Source organism: Erpetoichthys calabaricus, chromosome 10 (genome assembly GCF_900747795.2).
Source record: "Erpetoichthys calabaricus chromosome 10, fErpCal1.3, whole genome shotgun sequence".
Lineage (NCBI taxonomy): Eukaryota > Metazoa > Chordata > Cladistia > Polypteriformes > Polypteridae > Erpetoichthys > Erpetoichthys calabaricus.
In genome coordinates, this window is record NC_041403.2 from 95461184 (window position 1) to 95480743 (window position 19560).

Sequence of the window (19560 nt, forward strand, 5' to 3'; positions counted from 1 at the left end):
TGAGGGTGCTGGCCTGCACTGTCAGACCACATTGCCCCTACATTGCAGTGATAGGCTCTTGGTCTCCATGACCATCATTTTGAATGAAGTGGGTTCCACAGATAGATAGGTATGCTGAATAACTGAAGGGTGACACAGTCACGCCGTGGTGGTTAGTGCTGCCACCGCTGCTTGTGTGGATTGCATTCTCTGTGCCCGTGAGGGTTTGCTCCCACATGCCAGCGTTGTGCAGGTAAGATCAGCTGCCAGGCTCAGGCTGGTCCTCTATTAGTGGGGGTGCTCTGTGATGAAAGAGCAGCTCATCCAGGGAGGCCTCCTGGCTTGCATCCAGAGCTCTTTCTAATGCCATAATGGACTAAGTGGGTTAGTAAAGTCCTGACATTCCCATTACTCAGGAGTGATCAGCCAGTACTCCAAGTTAACACCTTCTTCTTATGAGGTACGTATAGCAAAGACACGTGGAACACACGCAGATATCATAGTGATCAACTGTGAGCGCTACGTTTCATTTAACTCAGTCATCCAGCTAAATAAGATGCTTGGATATACTCTGTGGGTGTATAAGGCGTTCTTCTCTAAAGTGCCCCCCCCCCCCCTAATCCGTTTTCCATTTCTTAAATTACTTATTCTCATCTCTCTTTCTTTTCAGCCTCCTATGGAAATCTCTCGTAGCACATCCATTCACTTGACAGCTCTCCTCACCTCAGCTGATCCGGGACGCCTCCGGGAGGGATGACAGACTCCAGATACGAAAACTGAGAATCATGCCCTGCATTGAAAAGAAGCCCTTGGCCTTTGAGGACAAGATCGGAATGAAATAAACTTTGAAAATACAGTACCTGCTAATAGAGCTGCACCACCACACGCATACATACACGGGACGCAAGAGACTGTTTGCATCGCCCTAGAACAGTCACACATGTAGCCGAGCGTATCATCACCTCACCACACTTTAGGACTCCATGCTGATGTTGTACCAGAGTCTTAACAGTCTGAAAACAAAGACGCCGTCAGAGCGGTGACATTGCATTCTAGTAATGAGGTTGCCTATCCAGCCACATGTAGTTCTTCTGCTTTTATATTTACCGAGACGTCTTGATCTGTAATAAACCCAGGAGACTGTAACTGATGCTAATATCTTAGGGTTAAATGAAAAAAAGAAATATCCTAAACTGGAGAAAGACGAAGAAAATACTCCTGATATATTTTCCATCTCAGGTTATTATTTCTGAATATTTTGTCATATTGACATTGATTTTTGGAGATGCTGAAATGTTTTTTACTGCATGGAATCTTACATTGTCCGTCCAGGCACTGATCTGATTTCTGTTTACTCTTTTTGATTTGATTGTCTGAAGCACTTTGGCAAGTCATCTGCATTCTGCCATTGTGCGCTTGCTTCTTTCTTTCCCTTTCTTTTATTTTGCAGTTTTTTCATTTCTCACAAAATGAAAAAGTAGAAAGAGTTGAAATGTTTTTTAAATGCATATGTAAATGAAAGCAGGTTGATATGGAATAATTGTACTCCGTCGTGCCGTATTCCCTGGTCCTTGTAAATATAATAAACGTCTTCCATTAATCCAGCAGGAATACATCTCCAGTTTCTTGGCTGTTGCGTGACTTTTTAATAAAAGTAGCTCAACATACAAATAGTCATCCATCGGTCCATCTGTTATTAAATGCACTTGATTTAGGGCTGCAGTTTAGGGTCACAGACGGTGGGAGCCGATCTTTTCCAATTTTTCAGATAGTGATGGATTTGCTTTCATCCCACATCCTCTTACAGCAGTGTTTGGAGTTTGATCAGATGGAATTCGACTATCCAGTGAAAGAATCGCTCAGATTTCCTACACTACTTTGTTAGCCTATCAATGAAACTTGTTGAACTGGAAGGATGCTAATGTGGCCTCCATAACTCCATAATGGGAAGTCTTACGTTACCTAAAGCTAGAAAAAAATCAAATTTTTAAATGCCAACCTCCTTTAGTGTTTATCCTAAAATAAGTGTGCCAGTCCCCTGCCAGCGTCTCCACTAAACTCCTGTTGTTTGCAGGCTTATAGGGTCATTTTACGCTATTCTGATCAATGTAAGGCTGTTTTATCTTGGTAGAGTAATATATATTGCTCTACTTTCCCCTATTGTATTATTAATATGTAGCCTTAGAATGCCTAATCTCACAGACTTACCACTGTTTATAAGGTACTATTGTATATAACTTATCCCCACCTTCCCTTCTATATCTATAACCTCAGGCAATTAGATGTAGTAAAAAGACAAGCAGAAGTTAAGTTATACATAAAATAATGTATTACTGATAATATTCATAAATAATAACAACATGCAAAGTATATTTGAATATTGGCAACCATACAACCTGATTAAATGGTGATATGTAGTTCAGGTGGCACACAGACTTGTGGTTACTTAAATGTCTCTAGTTAAGGCATCATTGGTGCTCAGCTTTCAGCCACATGTCTGTTCAAAATGGCCGCTGAGCTGTGCTCTTCATTGTGTTGTCTTCATCATCAGGTTAGCAAGAGAGATGTTTCTTTCAGATGTTGGTTAGTAAGAGAGAGAGAGTGTGAGGTTAAACACATACATTTATAGATGTTCTGTCCAACCCCGAGAGCCAATAGGACATCATGGCACTTAAAGGCCTCTGAGACAAGCCAATTCCAAACAGCCATACCTCAGACCAATGGGGGAATAGAACATCTAAACACCTGCCCCCAAACCATATGTTAAGGTACACCTTAGCCTATTTGCGGGGGTAGAAATGACTTTAGCAAAGAAACACTTGGCAAACTGGTTTAAGACACACATCCCCCAAATCCTGTCATAAAATTCAAAAAGACCCATTCCTAAGGGGGAGGGGGGGGGGGGGTAAACACTAAATTACACTGCTTTGTCTAAATTACAAATAAAGATATACAAAATATTTATCAAGTTATATGTAAAATCTCACATCACACCAAAGGCCTTGCCACTCTTCAGCTACCGTACCTTGAAACGTTTGGCCGCCTGACCTATAAAATCTCACCATTTTCAACACAGGCTGCCCTTATAAATAAACTGGGCATAGGAGAAGGGAAGGGGCACAGAGAGCCCTCCATAACTAACATAGGATCTAGAGACAGTCAATAAGAGACTGGAGAACTTTGGGTATATCTGATTGGACTGCTTTGGTTTCTCTCTTTTTGTCTGTAGCAACGATTGTTATATTCCAACACTAGTTTTGTAACAGACATTTGTGGAAAGAAATCATTTCTAAAAGTTCAACAAAAGAAAGGAAGAGGAGAAAATCCAGTCAGGCCAACTCAAGCATGAAAAAAAATGTTGAGGAAGAGGCTGCCTGTCTGTGAGTGTCTAATATGGCTGTAGACGGAGTGCAAAGTCCACTGGCACCTGTAAGAGGTGAGGAACATCTGATGAAGGCTCAGCATGTTGTGGTTTTAATTGTCTGCCTGCTGGAATTAAACTCCTACTTATTTCCTTCCTCACTGTCTCCCCACTAGTATACACACGACATTCAAGCAGTTGGTGACATTGTAACCAGGCAGTGACTTTAATGCTTTAGTGTGACCAGAATTGGCCTTCCTGTCGCAGTGAGCTTGAGGGGGCAACCTGCGTCTTTAAAAAGCAGCGACTGCAAAGGCAGAGGGAAGCAGTAGGAAGAGAAGGCCGACATCTAGTGAGGCCGGGGGGCCGCTTAAGGCTCTGTGATGATTTCCTGGCGACGCAGTTTAAGGGCTAAAGGCACCAATTAGTGCAGGAGAGGCCACTCCAGAGGGGAGCCTGCCATATGAAGGTCTTCGTTTTACTGTTGAAACTGTACAGCTGCTTAATAAGAGATATGAATTTGGTGATTTTAGAGCCAGAAGGGACGAGTTGCCATGTGAAAGTGTAACGGAGGAATTCGGCCCTGTAGATCAAAGCTGTAGGATTACTGCCGATTAAAGTTTAATGTGCAGATTACGAGAACTCCTTGAGTTCTAACCCAGTGGAGCAAACAGGAGGAACACAACTGATAAAAATGACATTCACCGTCTTTTTTATCCTAATAACATTTTACTGAATTACTTTTAGGTGGGAGACACAAGACTGTTCCACCTACAGTTGTCTGTAGTTTTTCAAAGGTTTCCAGAATAATTCCCAATACAGCTACTAGAAAGGCATCATCATTAATATTTTTAATATAAAAATTAAACTGTCTGTGTGTCTTAATTTTAAAATTGTTAGTGTATTTCAAAGCAAACAGTTCACACAAAAAAATAAAGGAAAAAACTGATAATGCACACACAAAAAAATTGTCTTACCTAAGATGTTTCTGCTTAAGGCTTAAGTAGCTTAGTTCGGTTTCTTGAAGTTTCTATATTTCTATATGTTATCACATACACTAAGACCCCCCATTTTGACATAAAACTGTGTGCCTCATAGCCGTTCTGGCAATTTAACGATCTGGGATCATTCTGTTGCCACATTGGAAATATAGCAAAATATTAACAATATTCCATTTACATGCTAGCTTATGTGGGTAAAACAGAAGCTTCCATTATTGATGTAGTGATGTGAAACTTAGTCTATTTAAATTAAACAAGCACTTATGTGAATTCACCGACAGTATTAACTCACTATGTTTGGCTCTTGTATTGTCATCAGAAAGTCCTACATCTAAAATCTGCCTGTCCACGAATTAAATCCAATATTCAATCATTCAATAAATGTCTGTGAGTCAGTTGGCATCAGTTCTGAGCAACGTGTGTAATGAACTATCTCACAATGTGGTCAAAGTGGAGCACAGCTAGGGAAGTAGGCCTGAATCCTGCCAGAGGGGGTTCAGCAGAAGGCAGTCAAGCTTTAGCCTACAGCAGGCCAAAATACACTTCAAAATCAAAGTTCACAATAATTATCCGTCCATCCATCCATTATCCAACCCGCTATATCCTAACTACAGGGTCATGGGGGTCTGCTGGAGACAATCCCAGCCAACACAGGGCACAAGGCAGGAACAAACTCCAGGCAGGGTGCCAGCCCACCGCAGGGCACACACACACCACGCACTAGGGACAATTTAGGATCGCCAATGCACCTAACCTGTATGTCTTTGGACTGTGGGAGGAAACCAGAGCACACGGAGGAAACCCACGCAGACACGGAGACAACATGCAAACTCCATGCAGGGAGGACCCGGGAAGCGAATCAAAATAATTATTTACTATGAAATGTAATGAAAAATACACTCTGAATACCCTACAAGAGAAGGGATTACCAGCAGCCCCTGGCTTATACAGAGCACGGCAACAAAGACATTTTATAAAAGGAGGATTTGTCAGAGAAACAGGAACAATACAACAAAAGTGTTCACAAGAGCTAAAAATAAGCAAAAAGGACTTGCCTAAGAGGCAATTCAAAGCAAACAATTCCCAACACAATATCCACAGGAAAGATGTAAGAGAAGCAAAAAGTACAGGCAGTCCCCGGGTCAAGAACGAGATCTGTGTTTTTGTGTGTCCTTAAGTCGAGTTTGTATGGAAGTCGCAACACATACAGTACATGCGGTTTGCATTAAATGTCACTTAGTCAAATGTTTGCATTACTGTGCATATAAAATACTTAAGAAACACTTCCAAATAGAAAAAAAAGAAAAAGGATAACGATTAAAGGTAAACACTCCTTTGTGAGTTAACATTATGATAACTTTATTAATTAAATGATGCAGAAAACAATGGACCAGTTGTTGGAGAGAAAGGGCCTGGTGCTGCGGAGTCAGGCTTTGATTCTGCTGCTTTACTATGCGAGTCAGTTTCTTGAAGTAGGCATCATGGGCGGTTTGTACTCTCATCATAAACGGCCTTATAGTAGCCGAGGCCCTCAGTGACTGTACGGTAAACTTGGGTGAACCTCTCTGTATTAGGATCTTCTCTTCTAACTTTGCAATCTATGCTTCAATGAGACAAAATGCTTCAGCTGACTCTTTAGTCAACACCTTTTTGGTTCTGGAGTTTCTAGGTCCTTGGTAATTGTTTTCCTTTACTTGATGCATTGCCAGCACTTGCAATGGATTTACGCTTTGGCGGCATCGTTCAAGGGTACTGTAATAGAAAAACGGGACTGTGATCCGACTTAATGAGCCACAATGTCACCAGCGCTGTTTCAAAATACCGATCATTCTAAACTGCTTGAATAACTACGCGATAGTTGAGGCTAAAAACGAAAGAGCGGAAAATTAACTTTCAAATGATTCGTCGGTGATACCTGTAATCTGAAGTGAAGGCTAAAAATAAATAAGTTTAACGTATCATTTTTATAGAACGTTCTGTTGTGATCAATTTCATTTTTATCCACTACCTTGTTATTATTTATCATAAAAACAAACAAAAAGTAACAAAAATACTGCTGTGAATCAGCTGAACTCAAATTTGAATTAGTTGTACAGTGGAACCTCGGTTTGCAAGTAACTTGGTTTACGAGTGTTTTGCAAAACGAGCAAAAATTTTTAATAAATTTTGACTTGATAAACGAGCAAGCTCTTGCATTACGAGTAGTATGTATACGCTTTGTCTGCTGAGCGTCATGTGATCACAACTGAGCTGATGGTTCTTCTCTCTCTCTCGCTGCGGGATTGTGGGCAATTGTCTCCTATTCTCCATCTGAGTCAACATCCGTACGAGCGTATACTGTTTACTACAGCATTAGCATTGTGACTGTGTGCACGCGCGTGTGTGCTGTGACATGCGAGTCCCCGTCTTGCACTCTAAAACACGAAGCTGAGTCTCAGTACTTTAGCAACACCAGCTTTATTCAGCTTGAAACAGCAGCAGCGCGGTTATTTATTGTAGTGGGATCTGCCGCTCTCCTATACACAGACACAGCAGTCAGGCAGGGCCGTGGCCAAGTAATACTGTGCCCTGCACATTTATAATGTTCCTTGTATCACCCATCGACGGCAGGCGCTTATGGCATGTCTGCGATCTTTTCAGATTCGCTTTTACGGCGAACTGCTACAGCGCTGGAAGACTGCGATTGCTTTGGGACGCTCTTCCGCGTGTCGTCCCGTTGGGTGCAATCCCACAAGAGTTTAGAAACTCACTCACACCAGCCATGATTCTTTTCAAAGGTAAAGTGCAGGTTAATTTGTTTTATGTATTTTTACTTTATATTTTGTATTAATCATTTTTATATGAATAGTTTTGGGTTGTGGAACAAATCATCTCAGTTTCCATTATTTCTTATGAGGAAATTTACTTTGATATACGAGTGCTTTGGACTATGAGCACATTTCTGGAACGAATTATGCTCGCAAACCGAGGTTCCACAGTACTTATAAGACAGTAAAGTAGTATCTTGACCAATCAGACCACGTAATCTCCCACAAAGTGGAAGTAGCTGCTGTCAAAGAAGCGACCCGCTTCCCTCATACAGAAAAGGAGAGCATTTGGTTGTAAGGCAGGATTTATCACAGTTTATTGAGTTAGAATTAATTAAGAAGACGATTTATGGAATTGAGTCAATGTGCTCGTAAGCACAGATTGTCCGCATGTCAGATGTCTTCAACCCGGGGACTGCCTGTAGTTGAAAACCTGAGATCGAAATCACAAATCCCACCAAAATCTACCAGAGCACATTCAAAATGAAGCACTTCAGATGTGAATTCCCTGCCTGCCTTCATGGGGCTGGGGGAGGTCCCTTAACAGTGATGGACAGGTAGCCCCGCCTCTTAGGGAGCCACCCACAAAATACATGGAACATTAGATAATGCAGATATTACAAAATAACTAAATAGAATAAACAGATAACACATAATATGGCAAATTTTAACAGAACAATATTATGTGTATAAATAATAATGAAAGACAACGAACAATAATGTAAAGTGAACAAAGAAGAAATTGTAAACATTAGCCGGGGAAGGAACCCTGATCACAATATGTGTACATGTATACATGCCACTGATGCCACCATGACCAAATAACAAAGACTGGCCACCATGTACCTCCCACCGTACATCACTGCAGGTTTAGGCCAGCTGTTTCAGGGCAGATGTTTGTAGATGCATGGTTGCAAATGATGATGTCGGAGGGAACTGCAAATTGCTGTTTTATTCCATGTTTATATATGCAATATATTTATCAAAGTATGCCGTTTGCAAAAAATGAAAAATACAAGAGTTTAACATTGTATATCAGTAACGTGTTAAATTAGATGCACAATATGGATACCGTTCAGCCTGGTTAGATGTTGACTGGCACCATTAGTGCTCCGATTCTTGGCACGTTAAAAATGTATTTCTTCAGAGATGCATTTTTCCCCTGGCTTTGTAATATGGTGTTTTGAATATCCATGTTTTAAAGTTTCCTTTTACTTCCTTTCTTAGATGTGTATTTATCAAAGTCCAATCTTATTTTACCGCAACACCATTTTGATTTCACATGGGGGCTGCCGTTTTGTTGAGCTGTCGTCCAGATGTGACAGTCTATTGCTACAGACGTGGCCCTGGAGGTTACGTGGTGTCACAAACATGACACTATAATGTTCTAACAGATTTTTTTCTGTAAATGGCATAGAAAGCCTTAAACTGACATGTTTGGATCGAAAGCCAGGAAATCGTTCATAAGAGCAAGAATTGTAGGTGAGAGTTCAGAAAAATAAGTCTTAAGCCAGAAAAACACTACCTTGATTTAAACGCGGTACATCCAATCTTGGATACAACGTGTGTCGATATTGATATGGCCACGTCAACTACGTCACACGCAAAATCACAACTACAACCTCGAAACATTCTGGCACTCCCTGCCATGGCAAACATCAATAACGTTGTCAGAATAAGGAGATGTCAACAAGAAAAACAAAATGCCATTGTGGCATAACAGTAGAAACAAGTAACTTTCTTGTGAAGACTTGGATCACAAAATAAAAGTCAAATATGAACTCCTTGGGTATAAAAATAAAAGATGTGCAATAGGCCCATACATTTCAAGGAGGTGCTAAAAATTAATAAATGAACCACTCACAAAATGATAAAGCTCTCGTCAAAGTATTCGCATCGTCCGGGATTGTTGATAAACTCTAAACACTGTCTGCTCAAAGTCTTACCTAATAACCTTGGTGTTCTCATCTTCTGATGTTGTTTTTGATGCCCATTCTTACTTTGTGTTTTTGTTGTGTGCCCTTGGTTTGGTTACTGGGTTGGCACTCCCGCCACTTTAGAACACCTCACAATGTTCCACTGTGGGGCTGAGGTGTCACTCGGATCCCACCAGTCTGGGTGGTTTGTCGTGTGGTGGGTGCAGCAACGTGCTGTAATACTCACATGGTCCCCCCAGTCTCCTCCTCCTTATTGACCCCCACTGTGGTCCTTTTTGGCTACTGCACCCTTTCTCTTTACATCTCTCATGTTCTTACGGTCGGCCACTTTCTGTTATCATATCAGAACAATCAGCAGACATGCTGGCGAGTGAAAACCAAGATCATTACGGCCTACTGCAGACTGCAAAGAGCATGTAATGATTGTCAAAGACCACGTACGACCCCCAGCTGAATCAGTGGACAACTTTTTGCAGCATTTTCCATTGCTATTTATTCATTTTTATTTTATTTCCAAACTTGACATTTAATAAAAAAGATGTGGCGTAAAAACAGCACATTTTCACATCATAGCCCAGGATTATGTGAAGACATGAGATAATATGCTCCAAAGTGCTACAAGATTAAAAATCCCTGGTCCTAAAACTGTGGTGATGTCATAGTGGTACAGATGTTGATATTGTCTTATTCCAGTCCAGGGCTGCAGAAGCTGAAGCCTGTCCCAGTAGCATCTAGAAAATAACTCAACCCTAAATGGGGTGGCACCAGTCCGCCACAGGACATACTCACTCTTATATGTTTGGGGTATGGAGGGGATACCAGAAGGAAAGGCCATGCTGGGAATCGCCAGTCTATACCCAGATAGTGACCAGGCAGGGATTTCAAACGGCCATTATGTCGACCAAAGATGAGCAACCACAAAAGTCAGGAATGTCTGTCTACACAATGAAAAATCAAGAAAAATAACACTTTTAGCTAATTTCTCCATTTTTCCACCAGTCCTCTATGTAGCCAGATGCCCACCCCAGGATGACATCCTAGTATTGGCACAAAATCTGCCAGAGATATTCACCCTTTTTTCCCCCCAGAATGAAACATACACTTGGAAGTCAACACACTGGCATCTTAATATAGAGGTGACATTTTACAGAGGGTGGCACAGTGGTACCTCGCAGTAAGGAGACCAGGGTTCACATCGCAGGTCCTCCCTGTGTGGAGTCCGCATGTTCTGTCTGTATTTGTGTGGGTTTCCTCCAACTGTCCACAGACGTGCAGGTTAGATGAACTGGCGATACTAAACTGGCCCTAGTGTGCATTTGGGGGGATTTGCGCTCGTGCATGCCCTATGCTAGCTGGGATGGGCAAAGACCCCGTGTCTCCAGCAGAGGTGTTTGTTACCGGGGATTGTGTTCTTTCTTGATACAGCACAAACTCGAGCCTTATAGTCGTCCCGTTTGTAACCAGAGCAGCAATCCTCAGATGAGAGAAATGTGGTACAAAAAGAGATACACATATTTAATTTGCTTTAAAATGTATCTTCCACCCCCAAATTACAATGTATTTATACATATGTACATATGAAAGCTGTAGAGAAGTCAATGAAACATACAGTCGCCGTCCAGCCATTCAGTGGGGCATGCTGACAACTATCTGTGCCCAATCCGGCTCGGCATGAAGACGGCTTCTGACTTCAGTGGTTTCTTCCCAGTATAAATACTCTCATGTTTTGCATAATTAAGGATTCTAATGGGCAGGGCCCCGAGTTATGATGTATTACTGTCTTAATATTGAAGCAATCCAAACGAAATAAAGATCACAGTATTCCTGGATAAATGTATGAACGAGTGACGCATGCCACTCTTTTTGACTTACTTGTGAATGAACTGGATGACTGTGAGATCAGTGAGGGTTATTTCAAGCAAGATGGGGCAACCTGTCACACGTCAGCTCGCAGCATGTCACAAATTGAATTGTTTTTTTGTCAGTCGGGTCATTTCAAGGAGACTGTGGCCACCTCGTTCCCCGGACCTGTCACCTCCAGATTTCTTCTTTTGGGGATCGCTGAAAGGAAAAGTGTACAAGAACAAGCCTCATACACTGGAACAATGACAGTGAAACAATGAACAGCAAATTGCTGCTGTCACCCCCACAATGCATGCGGATACCTTTGCCAATATGGTGCGTCGTGTCGATCTGTGTTTGCAAGGAGTAGGCGACCATTTCCAACACTGAATATGATTAGATCGTTTACACGTCTACCAAGGTATGCACTGTATTTATTTCATTTCAATCGCTTCATTGTTACGTGAGTAACACATCATAACTCGGGGCCCAGCTCATTAGAATCTCCCTGTAGAAGCTTGCCAGGTCCGGTTCTGTTATGTATGGACTGTGCTCTTCTGGGTCAGGCCTGCTTTAATCAACCAAAATCCCTGCCTTTAAACAGCAGACAGGGGTCCCTGGTAGCGCCCACCTGTTTATGTCCTTCTCCCTGTCTGCTGTTGTTTTTTCAATCACATAATAAACTTCACAGATCACAGCGGCACACTTCAAACCTATGGCTACACCCTGCAACTCTGGTCTGGGTTAAGCGGGTTAGGAAACGACATGCCATTGTAGGGAGAGGGTGCTAAACTAGACCTTGGCCCTGTCCTGGGGAAGCAGGATGGATGGATGGATGGACCATGGTATTAAACTAATGTTAAATTGCATGAGATAATACAGAGACAAATGTTGAAAACTGTGTCAGCATATTTTGAACTCTTTTTTGGCGTACTTATGGCAGACCCATATGACATTTACACAGATTCTTAAAAGTTCTTTTGCTTCATTTGAGCTTGGCTTTTTTCAAGAAACTTGTGCACTTTCAAGGTCCATGGCAGCTTCACAATAAATTACGCAGGAACTCGAATAGCTGTGGCTCAGATAGTTTGATTTCTCCATGTACAACAAAGAATCAGTAAAGAGAAATGAATATTAAGTTGTCTTTACATTAAATGATTATTAATACATTGAACATGGAGGGGTCCTTACCCCTTGCTGGTGTTAAGTGCCCCTCAGAGCGTTTCTACTGTATATTCCATGTCTGAGCAGGGGCACACAGTCACTGGCACCCAAACTCCCAGCTTTGCTAGCACAGCTGAATGGCAGCAGTTGTTGTCTTCACCGTATGCCCACCCATTAATGAGAAAAAATAAAGCTTAGGATAAAAACTCCTAAGTAAAAGTGCACCTTCACCAAGAATTCAAGCAGTTTGCACGGATAGACCCCCTTCCACTGAACCGGATTATGTTTCAAGCTCAGGGTTACCTTGGGTGGGAGTTTGTGCGCAGGTCTCAATTTGCTAATGTAGATCACTGATTACAAGGCAGATGGCTTCATTTTAGGAACAAGTTAATGTTTAGGATTTGTGTCTTAGCATATAAATAACAAAGGGGGTCTTTTCTTAAAAATATTTTTTTCCAGTGCTTAGTGAAGCAAGAGAGAATACATGGCATCAGAGTAACAGAAATCACGGAAAAACCTGACAGTCTTGACTTCCACAACTCCCGTCGACTTAATGCTCACTTTCACACCTTGAAATGACACAAATGCTGTTCTTCTCACCTCCAGTTACCTTTATATAAATTACTGGCAGCCTTTTCACCCTGCCTGTGAAATTCTTATCATCAGCAGATATAAATGGGCCGATACTGACATTTTGATTCCACTTCTGGGGCGGGTGTACAAAGTACTATGGCCTTCTAGATGTTTCTGAGACCACCGAGTTAAGCTTGTATGTCTCCTTCCTGACTGCAGGCAGGCATTTGCTGTCACCTGATGGCCTCTCGAGTTAGACGTTCAGTGTGCTTAACTGGCATTAGATTGCCTGACATCTTCCAACATCAGGAAGTCTTCAACTTGTGGCTGGTTTGCCATCTTTTATCTTGTTCCATTTCAGGTCCTCTTTTCAGTGGCACCCTACGTTCTAACAAAACTTACTGCCTCCCCGGTAGTCTGTGTGTCTGCCCAAACTGGCATGTACAGATTGCCATTATGTTTCTCCTTATATAATTATGGGCAAAGTCAGAGTTGAAAAGAAATCGACTGTTGTCTTGTGGCTTATTTGAAAATGCAAGGCGGTCTGGCCTCAGAGGGGTTTTTTTTTTATTTTTTAAAAGCTTTGCTCTATCTGGCAAGACAGGGACTGGGGTGGCTGCCAAAGGCCACATCACTTGACATTTTCCTGGTGTAATTAGCGCATGTGGCTTGACACCCAAGATGTCACACTGAAAACAAGCATCTTTACCCAACACAGCTGCAGTCTCACAACATCCAAAAGAGCACAAGGCCAGCTGCCAGCCAATACACAACAAAAAGACGACTGTTCCAGTTACAAATACTGTAACACTTCTGTTCTTCACAGTATCTCAGCTAATGAATTGAAATTTGCATGAGGTCAGAGAAGCCTTGCAGATGCAGGTTTTGGGCCTTTCACAAATATAAATGAGACTGAAGAAGAAAAAAGTGTGCAATATTGAGTACTGGAAGGGCTGCCTTTTTTGGGCCTTTACCAGAGGCAATCTCAGTGCTTTATTTTTTAATGTCCACTTTTTGGCTCTTCTCTTTCCCCTTTTATCTTTTTTTTTTTTCCCCCTCCCTGACTTCATTTTCTTTTCTTCTAATAATAATTCATTACATTTATGTAGCGCTTTTCTCACTACTAAAAGTGCTTTTCATAGTGAGAAGGATCCACTTCAACCACTGCTAATGTGCAGCATCCACATGGATGATGTGACGGCAGCCATTATTGTACCCATACGCTCACCACACATTAGCTGTTAGGTGGTGAAGGGATGACAGATGGTTAGCCAGTTAGAGACAGAGGATGATTAGGGGAGCTAGAATGAGCAGGCCATGGTAAGCAATTCAACCAGGACATCAGGATACACCCTACTCTTATGGAAGGATTCCCAGGTATCTTTAATGACCACAGAGAGTCAGAACCTCAGTGTTATGTCTCTTCCAAAGGACGGCACCATTTTTACATTAGAGTGTCCCCGTCACTACACTAGGGCACTGGGATCCACATTCAGACTACAGGGTAAGCGTCCCCTGCTGGCCTCACCAACACATCCCAAGATTTTCCTAGATGGTCTCCCACCCAAGTTCTGACCGGGCCTGAGCAGGCTTAGCTTCAGACTGATGACCTGTTCTGAAGTGCATGTGGCATGGCTGCCTGGCTCTAACATCTCTGTTCCTCAACACTAACCTCTCTATGAATCTCACAATCCTACATTTCTTGTAGCATTGACATAAGGTTGATGTACAAACACATCAGCACTCAAACAGCATAAGCATAAGCAATGTGACATGAGAGGGGAAACCATTCAGTCCTTCCGGCTCACTTAGTGGTCCACCACATGACAGTTTTCAAAATAATGAATCTACTTTCACTTTATAGTATTGATAGGATGGGTACTGCTTTCTTTAAAATACTGTATTTTCAAATCAATATTGTACAGAGGAATTTTCTGTCAATTCATTTTTTCTGGGTGCACATGTCCCACGAAGGGCCGCCCTCTGCCGAGGCAGAGGGAAAACCCACAGGCTGGGAGGCGAAACATGAGTGTGCTCCAGTTGGCGGTCCCGTGGCGGGGACCTCGGAAATCTTGGATAAGGAGGCAGAGAAAAAGAGAATCGGGGTGCCAGACGGAGCGGAGAGCGTTGGCCCAAGCACGGAGGAAGCGCGCTGAGGCGCTGCATCAGGGCAACGTCTCCGCCCCTTGATTTTCTTTTTATTCTGTAGGTCCGGGCCCTAGGCTGGGATGTATCGACCTGCCGCCAAGGAAAATCTGTCCTCGCGGGATGGCCCACTGGCCCCGTGGGGTCTCAGCGCGCGGGGGAGTATTGTGGCAGGTGGCCGGGTGTGGTCATCAGCCGCCTGCCTATTTAAGGGGCCGCCTCCCTTCAATCAAGGCTGGAGTCGGGTGAGGAGGTGGAGAAGGTCGGAGAGGAGGCGGCGAGGAGAGGCCTGGAGTGTGTGAGAATAGAGAGAGAGAGACGGCTGTGGAAGAAGCCGGGACTTTGGGTGACTGTTGGGGGTTTGTGGCGGTGCACTCAAGACTGTATTATAATAATTATAATAGTGTAAATAAACGTGGGGTGATGGCTGTAAACGTATCTGCCTGTCTGTGTCCGGGCCGTACTATTTCACAGTGTTTAGCGCACTCTTTTGCATCTAGTTTAATAATAATGAATTTTGGCTTTTCATTTGATTACGAAGACATCCCTAGACAAGTACAATATAATGCTGCCACATCCATCCATCCATTTCCCAACCCGCTGAATCCGAACACAGGGTCACGGGGGTCTGCTGGAGCCAATCCCAGCCAACACAGGGCACAAGGCAGGGAACCAATCCCGGGCAGGGTGCCAACCCACCGCAGGACACACACAAACACATCCACACACCAAGCACACACTAACTAGGGCCAATTTAGAATCGCCAATCCACCTAACCTGCATATCTTTGGACTGTGGGAGGAAACCGGAGCGCCCGGAGGAAACCCACGCAGACACGGGGAGAACATGCAAACTCCACGCAGGGAGGACCCGGGAAGCGAACCCGGGTCTCCTAACTGCGAGGCAGCAGCGCTACCACTGCGCCACCGTGCCGCCCATAATGCTGCCACAAGGAGGCAGAATTGTTTTAATGTTTACAACCAGAAAAAAGACAAACAAGATAAAGTTCGAAGCTGGGAAGACAGCTAAAATCAAAACACCAGAAATCAATGTCAAGAATCCATTAAGATGCAGTGTCATAGACGTGGAAAAATGGGCTGCAAGGCCTCTAAAGACACTAAAATCCCAAGCAGGGCCTTCCCCAGCCTGCCCAGAGTAGATCTCACTCTCGGCACATTGACCCAAACTCTACTGGTCTGCTTTGGCCTACGCAGACCCTTGAAGGAGTTTGGACTTCATAATGCCTTAAATGTCCCAGAATATCCCAAAGTGTCTCTCAAGGGAAAGGAAAAATGAGAATGGGGTTGCCTAGTTGAATAGGTCCCAATATACAATCCAAGGCTGAAATCCAATAAACAGAACATAATAAGATCAAAAAACTATACATTCAATGCAAACAATATGTATGAAAGACTCCTATCACTTCAGTGCACCACTCCCAAGATCCTCTTAAACAACCAGAGCACGGCCTCAGGTGTGATGGCATCTGTACTGATAGTGAGCTTATGGTATGGGGAAAACCAGGAAAAGAAGCATTGTCAGAGTCAGAAAAGGGTCAAATCCGTATGATCTACTTCACAATGTCAAGGCCAAAATGAGAAAAAAAAGTAAAAGTAAAAAAATTACAGGCAAGAGTCAAACCCAAGGAAAAATCCAAGCAGACAGAATAACTCACAATATCAAGCATCAAAAGGAACCCATAAACTTCAATAGGGAAATGACCTCATCAGGGCTGTCTTACCAGCATCATACAGTAGGCTCCCGGGCACAGTAGTGTTCTAGGGCCCATGTTTTGACAGCAAAGCAGAAACATACATAGGCATCAGAAACATCAAGGCCTCTATGCTCCTGGTGCACACGGCCAGTGCCCATTGTGCCCATACATTAAGACAGCCCTGGTCATCTCATGGGTGATTTTTGTAACCCGTTGTGTCATTGACATGGGTGCTGACCTCAGAGGGCACGCCCCTAACAACACTGGAGCTACCCTAACAACAGTAAGACAAAACAGCGATGTTTGTAAGTAACCAAGATGGCACAGAAAAGGGTACAAAATAATTCATAACAACAGAAGTAAATCTTATAGTAATGGAAGATTCAGAATCTAAATCTTCTCCTGTTATCTCTGTAGACCAGCCGCGGGAAAACCAGTCTGACTCAACCTTGATGACGTCACTTCCGGCGCCTAGGATGACTCTGGTTCTGGTACCCAGGATGATGTCACTTCCAGTTCTGGGACCATGACTAACATCACTTCTGGCGCTGCAATTGACGTCAGAAGAATGTCACTTCCGGTCTGACTATTTAAAACCACCATCTTTACAAACCATCAACAGTTTATTTCGGGACTCCAACCAAGAAACTTGTCAGAATTCAACCCATTGCAGCCAGAGATAATATACAAGTGGCTGCCCCAAACCTTTTTAAGTGTGTCAAGTCTAATCATTTTCACAATATAAATATATATATATATATATATGATATATATCTCATGTGCCTGAGTGGGCCCAGAGATAGGCTACCAATTTATACTGGGATGATTTTGGCTCAGTACTGGCCCTCCCACGATCCCCAATTAATTCAGTGCTGTGATAAAGTTGACATTTTTTGTTGTGAGAGGTGGTATATTCTATGATATACTTTATACTGAATTAATTCTAAATTTGGGCAACTAGTCTGAGATAACACTATAGAAGATTTAGGTTAATATTTGGAAATACCAGTACATACATTTCCCTTTTTTAAATTGTGAAAATAATTGTTTTACCATATTGGACAATTATTTGAATATTTTGGAAAAATCTTTTTCCTTTTCCTTGCAGTTTTAGGACTGACACAAACTATTGTCCAGTATTGGAAAGCTTATTAATCAGAAGCTAAAGAAATCTTAAGACAAGGTAAATAAGAATCTTAAAATAAATGAAAAAACAAATTCAAAACCAAGTTCACTTGTGGTGGTTCCACTGAAGATGATGTACAATGCTGATTCACAAGGGAATTGTGTGCATAAAATGCTCCCATGAGTGTACTCTGTGGATCAGTTGTTTAGAACCAGACTTCAGAATAATTCAGCAAGAAATAAATACAAACCTTAAAGTCAGGAACAAATGATTACCAACAGCTGCCAGTTGAAGAAGCTGACATTGCTGAGTTCACTCTATAAAGTGCTCACAATGTTTTGGCCACTGAGTGAGTGACGCTATGTTGGAAGATTAAAACACCTGCAGTACACAAAAATGGCTGCTGATATTTCGGAGAAAACTTTCAGGTCAAGTGACTCTTTTTTTTATAGCTTCTCTATTAAGTATGTTTGAAAATGACTGGATCAGCTGATGCACATTTAATCTCAAGCAATATTACTTTAAAATGATTTGTGGTTGCTGCATGCTTACTGTGCATTTCATCATGATGTAATGTCTTCATAGACAATATCATCCCAAGATGTCAATTACAGGAGATCCCTTTTGAAACACTTTCCGAAAATCACTTATTTCTGCTTCTTCTAATGTATGCTATATTTAAAAAATAGAATACGCTTGGTGCTGAGACCTTTGAAGAGATGATTTCTGTTCAGAGTCAATTTCGTTTCTATTTTTTTGGTCGTGTGTATCTTTCATTTTTTGCACTTAATATTGGATTTTGAGCATGACAAATCGACACTTGTCATCAGTTCTTACATATGGTATTTCAAGTGGATAAAATTATTTTTTGCCATTTCTGACAACATTTTGTTTTATTTATAGATGCCACCTTTTTGTGAATACTACAGTTTGGTCACCAAGGATTGAAGTCATGGCCCACAACCGCAGTAGAGTGACGGGTTAAAAGGTCACCTCAGATGTCACGTCTCTATCAAAGATTGCAGATGTCCATATAAAACCAAACTCTTACTAATCAAATTCTTTTCTCTGCTTTTCTGGTTACGAAATTTCAGGCACATTAACTGGACTTTGATTTCTGTTTTGCACATTAGGCTTTGGCATTTCTTCACGAGAACTTTTGGTTTCAACCTTAGCTTTGTATTTGATTACATCTCTTATTTTCCACCTCTTAGCAGGACAGATTCTTGTGTTAGTGTCTAATGCCCCCTTGTGACTCTGCACTGCACAAAATGGGTTCAAAAAATTGAAGGGTAGATGTACATACTGATTAAAAGCAGTCTAAAGTTAAAAGCTCTTGTCCTGTAGTGTTCAGTGCAACATGATCGCCTGTCTCCTCAAGCAAATCAGTATCTCAGTCTTGTTCTGGGGTCTTCTGTGGGTTTCATTCCGCTGGACCAGGCATTACAGTGTTTACCATGTCCATGCAGCTTTCATCTTAGAGAAATGCCAGGGTGGCTCTCTTCCACTTTCTCTAAACTAGAAGATCCTCAAGGACTTCACCCTACTCTGTACCATCCTGATGGTGACCTTGCATCTGGCAACCTTTCATTAGTCAAGCACCCTATCGCAGTACCTATTCGTAATAAACAGTACATATTCAGTACATAGGGTTATTTGGTAAATAAAAATATAAAATTCAATGTGCTGAGATTTCAAATAATATGCACTATCAGTTGAAGCATTTTTCGACAGTTCAATCCTAAAATGTAAAACACATCATTAGAACCTAAAATACATTATAGCCCAAGAAAGCATATAAAGAAGGAGATGAAAAGTACTGCACTTGTCACCGACATCTGCTCCATACTTCATCACGCATCTTAATTAACTCGGAGAGCTGAAGCGATGCCCCTGGAGTCCATTAAAATT

At 42.1% G+C, this 19560-nt stretch overlaps 1 protein-coding gene across 1 annotated transcript in view; it reads left to right on the forward strand.

Annotated features, from left to right (window-relative positions):
• LOC114659257 (sterile alpha motif domain-containing protein 10-like) overlaps window positions 1-1583 on the forward strand; it is a 232291-nt gene extending 230708 nt beyond the window's left edge. Inside the window, exon 5 of the mRNA XM_028811643.2 lies at window positions 650-1583. Coding sequence (XP_028667476.1) covers window positions 650-672 — 23 coding nt within the window. The 3' untranslated portion in view covers window positions 673-1583. The remainder of the gene's footprint in view (window positions 1-649) is intronic.
• The last annotated feature ends 17977 nt before the right edge of the window (window positions 1584-19560 follow it).